This window comes from Balaenoptera musculus, chromosome 9, assembly GCF_009873245.2.
Source record: "Balaenoptera musculus isolate JJ_BM4_2016_0621 chromosome 9, mBalMus1.pri.v3, whole genome shotgun sequence".
In the NCBI taxonomy this organism is placed as follows: Eukaryota; Metazoa; Chordata; class Mammalia; order Artiodactyla; family Balaenopteridae; genus Balaenoptera; species Balaenoptera musculus.
In genome coordinates, this window is record NC_045793.1 from 5529516 (window position 1) to 5540977 (window position 11462).

The following is an 11462-nucleotide window of genomic DNA, read 5'->3' on the forward strand; positions in this document are numbered from 1 at the left end:
ATGTTAATATAAATGTTTCAGACATTACATGAAATTTCTAAAAATCTTATATTTGTATTTGTATGGAAATATGTATGGAAATATGTTAATATAAATGTTTCAGACATTACATGAAATTTCTAAAAATCTTATATTTGTATTTGTATGGAAATATGTATGGAAATATGTGAATATAAATGTTTCAGACATTACATGAAATTTCTAAAAATCTTATATGTTCTGGTATAATGTTATAAGTAATAATCCTAGTTATTACTTTAAAATGTATGTCTCAGAAATAACTAATTTTCTTGTCAACTGCATTATTATGAACTCTCATCAAATCTTTAACCGTGGTCATTTTTAAGTCTTTTGTCATTTACAGACAGTTCTGGGTGTACTATGATGATTTTGCAAATATGTTCCTATAAAAGGGTTTCATCTTCAAGAAATTCATGGAAAAGACTCTGACAAGTACAGGTTTCTGGTAACTGACTGTACTGCTGAACTGAATGAATAAGCATTTTCAGAACTCTAATGAAAAACTGATGAACTCATAAAAGTGCTAACAAAAGATCAAGATGAAAAAAAAAAATGAATTACATGGGACTGAGTGAACTGATGAGGATGAGTATAATTTTTGTGACTTTCTGTCTGAATTAAAAAAAAAAAAAAATCCCACAAGGACTCAGAGGCAAAGAATATACAAATCAATTTTCACTGCAAAGTAAAGGAGCTGTTACAGTGGAGGATTACTGGACTGAATGTCAATATTATGACATAGTATGAGTGTGTTTCATGTTTGGTAATTGCAATCATTGTTGCTTTTGTTGTGGTCATCCATGTACAATGCTTGGTGTCAGTCTATTTATCTCTTGTAAAAATAAAATATAGTGTGTGTGTGAAAAAAAAAAAAAAAGAACAGGGGTAGCTATACTTATGAGACAAAATAAACTTTAAGTGAAAAGTTAAAAAAAAAAAAACAACACCAAATGTAACCATAAACGATAAATAAGATGAACTAAAATGGTTAAAAGTGAAGGAACGGTCAAAGACTACAGGAGTCAAAATAATTTTTAAAGCATAGAATTCACTGGAAGGACAATCCAGAAGGTCATTTTATACTCACAATAAGTCACAGTAAAGATTTAATAGTAATGAGCTTGTAGACATCAAATAATGCTACAGCAAAATACTTAAAGAAAAATTGTTAGAAATATCAATATATGTTGCCACAAACGAACAGTAATGGAAGTTTTTAAGAACAACTCTGAATCAGACAAAAAGTTAGAAGCTTGAATAACGTAATTAGTTAAGTTTCCTTAGTAGATTTTATGTTGTGCTTTGTTTCTGAGAGAATAAACTTTCTTTTCCAATGCCCAAAGAGTGTTTTCCAAAATTGGTATAAATGCTATACCGGATATGAAGAGGATTCCCATCAAAAAGTGACCCCTGGGAATTCCCTGGTGGTCCAGTGGTTAGGACTCTGTGCTTTCACTGCCGAGGGCCCAGGTTCAATCCCTGGTTGGGGAACTAAGATCCCACAAGCCACGCCATGTGTGGTCATAAATAAATAAATAGATAAATAAGTAAATAAATAAAAAATTTAAAAAAAAAAAAAAAAAAAAGTGACCCCATTTCCCCTCGGTCCTCTTTCTTACACCTAAAAACTCCTTGGCTCTGAAAGGTGAGTGTAAGGAGGCAGGTTGCCTGGGAGCCTCGGGACAGGGGCAAGGATACGGTGGGCTCCTGATTTCTTTGTTGCCTCCCGTAAATCCCAGACAGGGGGCTGTCGAAGGCTGCAGGTGGAACCCCTAATGGGCACAGACAAAACAAGCGCCAAGATAAGCCTGTTCCTCCAGCCACAGGGCCAGGAAAAAGGATAACTAACCACAGAAACCCTCTGGCAGCACCCACTCTAGTCCAATCAAGCACCAACGGGAGAACCACACCGCCCCCTGTTGGCTCCAGTGGGGAGAGCAGGGAGCAGGTCCACCTCTACCCCAAGAGAACAAGGGGCCGTGCTCCTCTCCCCTGAGCATAACCTACCCTTCCATCCCCCTTCCTGGCAGAAGAAGGCAGTGTTCTGATTACCTGTCTGGCTGGTGTGGGTGGGCTGAGCAGGGAGCTGGTCTTCCAGAAGCCTGCCTGGTAGAAGCAGGTGGTGCTCTGATTCTCCCTAAGGTAGTGTCTTGTCAGTGGCGTGCTGAGCCTCCAGCCCCACCTGGCAGCAACAAGTCTTAACGAGGTGGTGCAAGGTGAGGCTAGTCACTACGCCATGCACCCACTGCCCCTCATATCCATGGGGGTCCAGGGAGAGCTGAACCTCCACCCTCAATGGCAGCAGGTTGTGCAAAGCGGGATAGTTGATATTCTGCTTACCCCATCTCCTGACCCTGGTGTCAGGGAGGCCCACTGGGGAGCTGAACTCAGAGACAACAATGTCATGCAAGTCAGCGCCCCATTTCACCAACGGGGCTGCTGAACGTCCCCTCCACCATCCACAGAGTGGCAGTGCCCACGCTCCACGGTTGCCAGGGTGGAGTCGGCAGGTCCAGCAGGAAGCAAACACACCCACCCACCTGGCCCTTGTGCTGCATCTCAACAGAGGTCGGCCTAACAAAGAAGCTTAAACAGGGCCCAGAGTTTCATAATGTCCAAAATGCCCAGGATACAACCAAAAATCTTTTGTCGTACAAAGAACCAGGGAGATCTCAAATTGAATAGGAAAAGACAATCGACAGATGTCAATACCAAGATGAATCAGAGGTCAGAATGATCTCAGATGTTAAAGCAGCCATCATAAAAATGCTCAGAAACACAAAAAGGGGAAATCTCAGCAAAGAAATAGAAGTTATAAAAAAGAACCAAATGGAAATTATAGAACTAAAAATAATCTAATAAAACACTCGCTAGATGGGCTTAATATTAAGTAGAATAGTGATAACAGAATCCCCCTACTCTGAGCAACGGAGAAAATAGACTAAAAAAAAGAAAAATGAAGAGAGTCTCAGGGACCCATGAGCTAACAACAAAAGAGCTAATATTCGTATTATTGGAGTCTCAGAAGGATAGGAGAGTGAGGAATGAAAAAGTGCTCTAAAAAATAATAGTAGAAAAGTTCACAAATTTGGTGAAAGATGGACGTCTACAGCTTCAAGAGGCTGAGCAAACTCCCAAGTAGGATACACCAAAGAAATCCATGCCACATCATAATTAAGCTTCTGAAAACTCCAGACAAAAGAAAACTCTTGAAAGCTGCAGACAGAAAGGAGGCAGTACTCACAGAGGAAAGATCTGAATGACTGTGAATTTCTCGTCTGAATCATGGAGGAGAGAAGGAAGTGGGAAAACATTTTCGAGTGCTGAACAGAAAGAACTATCATCAGCAAAGTCTAGGTCAGCAAAAATATCCTTCGGGAATCATGAGAAAAATAAAGATACGTTCAGATGAAGAAACACTAAGAATTTGTGACTAGCAAACCCACCCTCAAAGAATCGAAAAAGAAAGTTCTGTAAACAAAAAAGGAAAATCATAGCAGATGAAGGGTTGCAACCTCAGAAAAGAAAAAAGAACATCCAAAAGGGTAAAAAATATAATAGCCTGTGCTCATGAGTTTCTTAAGTCTCACTCAGTGATTGGAGCAAACACTACAACACCATCTGATGTGGTGCTCCGTGTACACAGAGGAAATGCTGAAGATAATCGTATTTTAAAATTGAGGATGCTAATGGACTTTGCTTTTTATGCTTTACTGGAAGTGGCAAAACATTGATTCAACAAGACCTCAGTGAGTTACACATGTATCATGTTAATACCTAGAGCAACCACGAATAGAGCTACACAAAGCAATACATTAAAAGAATACTGGAAGTAAATCAAGATGGGATTCTGAAACATGTTCAGGTAACTAACAATAAGGTAAGAAAAGAGAACAGAAGAATGAGAAATGGAAGAAGCAAACAAAAAAATAATAAAATGGATGACTTAAACCTTAACATATGAATAATTATATTAAATGAAAATGATCTAAATATATCAGTTAAAGACATAGATTGTCAGAGTGCATTAAAAAATATGTTCTAACAATATGCTGTCTACAAGAAACTCCCCTCAATGTGATGTAGGTAGATTGAAAGTAAAAGGATAGAAAAAGATATATCTTGCAAATAATTTAAAAAGCAGGACTAACTACATTAATATCAGATAAAATAGACTTTAGAACAAAGAAAATTACTAGAGACAAAGAGGGACAGTATACACTGATAAAAGATCAGTCTACCAGTAATATATGATGATCCTAAATAGAAACATACCAAAAAACAGTCTCAAAATACATGGAACAAAAACGCATAGGGTTGAAAGGAGAAACAGACAAACCCATGATTATAATTGGGCTCTTCAACACCCACTCTTAGCAACTGTCAGAACTACTAGCCAAAAACTCAGCAAGGATACGGAAGAATTGAACAATACAATCAACCAACCGGATCTGACTGAGCTTACATATATATAAAACACTTCACCTAACAGTACCGGAATACACATTTTTTTTCAAGTATCCATGGAGCATTCACCAAGATAGGCCATATCCTGGATCATAAAACAAACCTCAAAAAAACCCTAAAAGAACCGAAATCATAGCGTATATTTTGTGACTACAGTGGAATCAAACTGGATGTCAGTTACAGAAAGACAGAAAATTATTCAAAACACTTGGAAATTAAACAATCTATTTCCAAATAATCCAAGAAGAAAGTCTCAAAGGGAATATAAAAATACATAGAACAGAATGAAAATGAAAATTCAACATATTAAAATATGTGGAATGCAGGTAAAGTAATATTATTAAGATATCAATTCTCCCCAGACTGATCTATAGACTCAATGCAATTCCATTCAAAATACCAGCAGGCTTTTTTGTAGAAATTGACAAGCTGTTTCTAAAATATATATGGACAAGCAAAAGACCTAGAGTAACCAAAACAATTTCTAAGAAGAATGAGAATAGAGTTCAGAAACAGATACAACAAAAATGACCAATTGATTTTTAAAAAATAAATTTATTTATTTTATTTATTTTTGGCTGCATTGTGTCTTCGCTGCTGTGCACGGGCTTTCTCTAGTTGGGGCGAGCGGGGGCTACTCTTGGTTTCGGTGCACGGACTTATTGCGGTGGCTTCTCTTTTTGCGGAGCATGGGCTCTAGGCGCACGGGCTTCAGTAGTTGTGGCATGCAGGTGCAGTAGTTGTGGCTCACGGGCTCTAGAGTGCAGGCACAGTAGTTGTGGCGCACGGCTTAGCTGCTCCGCAGCATGTGGGATCTTCCCGGACCAGGGTTCGAACGTATGTCCCCTGAATTGGCAGGCAGATTCTTAACCACTGCGCCACCAGGGAAGCCCTGGCCAATTGATTTTTGATAAAGGGACCAAGATGGGAAAATGAAAGTTTTTCAACAAATGGTGTTGGATCCATATGGGAAAATGAACTATGATCCTTACCTCACAGCATCAGAGAAATTAATTCAAAACGGAGTTAATGTAAAACCTAAAACTTTAAAAACTAAAACTAAAACTAAAACTTTAAAATTTCTAAATTTCTAAAAAAAAAAAACGATAGAAGGAAATATTTGTGAACTTGAGGTAGGCAAAGATTTCTTAGATAAAACATAAAAAACATAAACCACACAAGAAAATGTGATAAATTGATCATCGAAATTTAAAATCTTGCTTCTTGAATGAAACCACTCAGAGGAGAATGAAGATGTCCAGCATGGTGACTCTAGTCAGCACACTGTATTATATACTTGCAAGTTGCTAAGACAGTATACCTTAAGTTATCTCCTGAAGTACTGAGATAACTTTTATCCTTTCCAAAGAAAATGCAATGAATAATAATGGTGAATTACGTGATTATAAATAATTTTGTTTTCAACTGTAGAAATTAGAAAACATTCTCCTTTTGGAATATAAGAATAAATTGTATATTAACAGTAAAAAAATAAAAAAATTAAAAAGTTATCATCACAAGAAAAAAAATGGTAACTATGTGTGATGATGGATGTTAATTAACTTTATTGTTGTAACCATTTTGCAATATATACATATATAAAAATCATTGTGTTGTACACCTAAAACGAATACAATGATATATATCAATTATATCTCAATTAAAAAAAGAGAGAATGAAAAGACAAGGCACAGACTTGTGCAAAATATTTGCAACTCACAAATCAAAGGATTTGATACCAGAATATATTTTAAAAGTCTTAGAAATCAGAAGACAAACATCCCAATTTAAAAATGGACAGAAGACTTGGAGAGACACTTTACAAAAGGAGATGTATGTGTGGCCACTAAGCACATGAAAAGGTGTTCAAAATCCTTAGTTGTAGGGAAATGCAAATTAAGGCCACTATGATACCATTACTCACGCATTAGAATGGTTAAAATCTAAAAATCTGACCATGTCAAGTGTTGGCCAAATCTGGAGAAAATGGAATTCTCATCCACTGTTGAAGGAAATATAAAATGGCACCCTTCCTTTGGAAACCGGTTTGTCATTTTCTTTAAAGTTAAGCATACAGCTACCATATGACCCATCCATCCCACACCTAGGTATTTACCTGAGAGAAACAAAATATGTTTATACAAAGACTTACATGTTAATATCCATAGTGGCATTGCAATTCATTCCAGAATAGCTACAAATATATTAAAAATACATACTATGGGTCTTCCCTGGTGGCGCAGTGGTTAAGAATCCACCTGCCAATGCAGGGGACATGGGTTCAAGCCCTGGTCCGGGAAGATCCCACATGCCGCAGAGCAACTAAGCCCACGTGCCACAACTACTGAGCCCACGTGCCACAACTACTGAAGCCCACGTGCCTAGAGCCCGTGCTCCACAACAAGAGAAGCCACCGCAATGAGAAGCTCGCACACCGCAAGGAAGAGTAGCCCCCGCTCACCGCAACTAGAGAAAGCCGAAGCACAGCAACGCAGCCTAAACAAAGAAATTTATTTTTAAAAATACATACTGTATTTTTCTTAAAGAAAATACATAAAAGAAATGAGGAAGATATCTAGGGAGGAGGAAGAATGGGGTGAAGTTTTTACTGTACCTATTAAAATTTATTTCTTTGAAACACAGAAAGCTATCTGAAACAAATACAGCAAACTACATAAAAATTGTTAAATTTAGGTGGTAAATACACACAAGCCTGTTTTATTATTTTCTGTGTGTGTGTGTGTGTGTGTGTGTATGGATATATATGAATATATATGAGAAATATTTCATAATTTAAAATTGAATTGCTCTAAAAAAGGACATTCTCTCACTCTTCCCAATTATTAAATTTATGGTATATTTTCCCCTTAAAATGGCTAACAGAGGAAATCAAAATACTTACCTAATTTTATAAATGACTTCTGTTCTGTAGTTTCATCTTCATTAGGCCTTTTGACTCTTACATAAGGTCTTGGTATTTGCACTGAGCCATGTGTAGTTTGCAATTTCTTCCCAAGGGACCAAATTAATGGATTTCCTTTCTCCTGGATCTTCTTCTCCTGGTTCTTCACATGATTATGGTGAAAATAAATAAAGATGGTTGTCCAGATCCCAAGTGTCAAGGATCCATAGAGTAAACATTGAATTATAACATTTCTCATTGTAAACCTAGCATTTTTGAAGGTCCATTTTAACATTTCCTAAACCAGAAGGATTTAAGAGAAGCTGTATTAGCTATTGTGATGGTTTAGAGATCATCAACTTGGCTTAAATTCAATTTACAGTGTTTTAAAAACAGGATTATTTTGATATCAGCGCTTATCATATACTTTGATACGAGAAAGTGTATCCTTTAAAAAACTCTTAAAACTGATATTCATCAGATTTCTTAACATGAAAATGTATAACGTGCTTATAAAACATACACTATCATTTAAAGTCATTGACCCAGACTCCTGAGATAAAACTAAAGCAAACAATGTGAAAGAAAGGTTTCTCATCCCTTCCACCTTCTCGACGCATCTAGGAGTGATGGCATAGGTCTCTGTTTTAAAAAGCTGATTTGACACTAATCAGACTGTTAGAAATGTAAAAACATGCACTATCCCATGGTGGAAAGAAAGTGGGCAGTGAGAAGCGCGGACCCCCCTGATGGGACTGTGAAATGGTACAGCCACTTTGCAATCTCTATGCAGGTTGAGTCTATACATAGGGAATGTGGAAGTAGTTCCATCCCTAGAAATATACCCCAAAGAGACTCTCGCCAGGAGACATGTACAAGAACGTTTACTGGAGTCATGTTTCTGGTAGAAATTAGACACAACTCTAGTTTCCCTCAACAGAAGAACTGATAAACTGAGTCTATTCATTCAGTGTTGGAAATGAACCTACTGAAGCGACATGGATTAATATCGTAAAATCTAAAAAACATAATGTTGCACAAAAAACAAGTAGGGTATGATGTTACCTATATAAATTTGGAAAACACGAAAAGCAGTGCAATTGTTTATGTGTAGGCTTGAGGGTAGCAAATGTTAGGGGAAAATACCATGCGTGTGCACAGTCTACACAAATACAAGAAAAATACAGGATAGTGATCACCTCTGTGTGGGAGGGTGTCAGGAGGCGGATAAAGAGCTCGGACTGTGTCCTTAATGCTTTTTTTTCTTGGTCGTGGGTTGTGGGATCTTAGTTCCCCAACCAGGGATTGAACCTGGGCCCTTGGCAGTGGAAGTGAGGAGTAGTAACCACTGGACCACCAGGGAATTCCCCTTAATGCTTACTTTTTAAAAGTTCTGAAGCAAATATGGCAAAATGAGGAGGTCTGATAAAGCTTGATGATGTGCACACAGAGCGCTCCTGATATTTTTCTCTGTATTTCTCCTACGTTTGAAATATTTCATAATTTATCAAACAAGAAAGTCTTGAGAGGCTTCCTTTAAAGTTGACAGATTGAATATGTGTGTCTTGTGTCCTCTCCCTCCTGACTCAACTGTGAACAAAAATAAAGCTGAAAACTCTCCTGGGAAAAGAGTGGTAGAGAGAAAAATGCATGGCGATTTCAGTACAGGTTTGGAAGACACACTATTGGCCGTGTGACCATGACTTGGAAGGACAGAGGGAGTCACAACTCCAGGTGGGCGGAGGGAGGACTCTGAGACAGATACGCGTCTAGCAGACCCCAGGGCAGCTCAGGGTTTGGAGGCCCAGGCTTGTCAGGGGCCACGAGGGGAGGCTTTGGAAAAGGCCACATGCTTCCATGCAGAACAGTCGGCTCTGGACACCCCTCCCTGCACAGAAAAGTCAGACAAGAGCCTGGCAATTTCTTCTCTGGAGAAATGGGATTGTAGAGGCTCGGCCTCCGCAGAAGGAAGCTTGAGGCTGAGGTCAGGGGAGTCACCTGGCTCTCTTTCCCGCCTCACGCACAGGATCCCAGAAGCCAGGCTGCTCAACCTGAGGTAGGAGAGGGGAGAATTATTCTGTGATGAGAAGACAGGCCCCAGAGAAAAGCCCCCCACACAGTGAAGCGTATGGGGTGCCCAACAAAGCAGCCGACTCCCCACGTGTCACCGTGAAGACAGGACACCTGTGGGAGGGGGGTGATCCCAACACCCAGAGGGTCCCGGCAGCGTGTTAGAGTCTCACTTTTCCGTTGGAATGGAATGCTGTTATGAACTGAATTGTGTCCCCCTAAACTCATATGTTGAAGTCCTAACTCCCAACATGACGGTAGTTGGAGATGGGGTCTTTAGTAATGAAGTTTAAATGAGCCCATTAGGGTGGGCCCTGATCCAATAGGACTGGTGTCCTTATAAGAAGAGGAAGAAACACCAAGGGTGCAGGCACAGAGGAAAGGCCATTTGAGGACACAGTGAGAAGGTGGCCGTCTGCAAGCCAAGGAGAGAGGCTTCAAAAGACACCAACCCTGCTGACACCTTGACCTCGTACTTCTGGGTTCCAGAATCGTGAGAAAATAAACATCTATCGTTCAAGCCACCCAGTCTAAGGGACTTTGTTGTGGTTGCCCTAGTAAACTAGTACAGACGCCAAGGATTGGCTGAGGTGCTTGAGGGAAGCCTTCAGAAAGAAAGAAAATACAAATTGAACCAGAAAAGGGGAACAGTAAATGAGAGCTTTCAAATCAAAACACTGATTTTGATTGTTCAGAGAGAGCTAAGAAAACATTACATTTATGAAACCAGAGAAGCAGGCTTGAAAAAGGAACACTTAGAGAGCAAAAAGAGGCTGCTGAAACTTAAAGCATGATTGCTAAAATGAAAAATCATCATAAGGTTGGAAAATAGCATGAAAGGAATACTCTGGAAAGCACAAATAAATGAAAGAGAGAGGAAAAAAATGAGAGATGTGATATTTCATTCTAGGAAGTATCAATATAACATCCAACTAGTGCAAAGGGTTCCAAAAGGTGATCAGAGAAAAGAGGAGAAAAGCATCAAATAAATAATACAAACATTTCCCCCAGAACTAAAAGGGCCCACGATGGCCAATGCGATCGATGTAAAAAGATCCTAAAAGCTTCCAGAGGCAGGAGAAACAGTTGACATATATGAGAAGGAGAAGCAGAATGAGATCAAATTTCTCAACAGCACCATTGGGTTCTGAAAAACTGTAGAGAAATGGCTTCAAAATTCTGTTAAATGATATTCCACCTAGAATTCTATATCTAGTCAAAATTTAATAAAGCTTGAGAGCAGAATAAAGATGTTTTCAAAAAATTACACTCCTTGTCTTCCTTCTTGGGAAACTATGTGTGGATTGTAAGTGTCAACAAGACAAAGAATAAACAAAGAAGACAAGGACCCAGGGTAGTGGATTCAATGCAGGAGAGAGGCAGAGCAGTCTCGGAGGGCAGGTGCAAAGTGGGCTTAGGGTGCAACCAGCAGAGATTGGAACAGAAGCTGGTGTTGAGCTCTGGGCACTGCACCCCTACCCCACAAAGGAGACGGGTCCAAAGAATATCAGATTTGATGAATTATCTGGGGGTGGGGAAGTGCAGGTAGATGATCTATATGATGGTAAAAACTAAGGAACGATATTGATAGAGTGATGAAGATGTAACCACTGATAACTGTATTAACCAAAAATAATCACATAGATTTATTGGAAAATAAGCTAAAAAAAATAGAAGCCATGTAAGAAAAATGAAGTTGGTGTATAATATAGATAAACCAAGAAATAGAAGTCTGAGAATATTATTTAAAATGTGAAGGTAACCATCAGAAGAAACAGATTAAAGAGTCTCTTGCTTGTACGGAGTTGCACTGGGGTGGGGGTCAGTGTGGGAAATGGGAAGGGCCTGCTGACTTTCTTTTAAGATTTTGTTTTTATTTTATTTTTTATACGTATGTATTACTTTGATAAACGTTTTTAAAGCAAAGATTTTAAAAAAGATTGAAAATGAAAATAAAATGTGAAAATAAATCAAACAGCATCAATACTGGCAAACACGTGAA

The 11462-nt window shown here is 38.7% G+C and overlaps 1 protein-coding gene across 1 annotated transcript in view; it reads right to left on the reverse strand.

Moving 5' to 3' along the window:
- The window catches only part of GALNTL5 (polypeptide N-acetylgalactosaminyltransferase like 5), an 80739-nt gene extending 73062 nt beyond the window's left edge, over window positions 1-7677 (reverse strand). Inside the window, exon 1 of the mRNA XM_036863620.1 lies at window positions 7391-7677. Coding sequence (XP_036719515.1) covers window positions 7391-7649 — 259 coding nt within the window. The 5' untranslated portion in view covers window positions 7650-7677. The remainder of the gene's footprint in view (window positions 1-7390) is intronic.
- Window positions 7678-11462: the final 3785 nt, after the last annotated feature.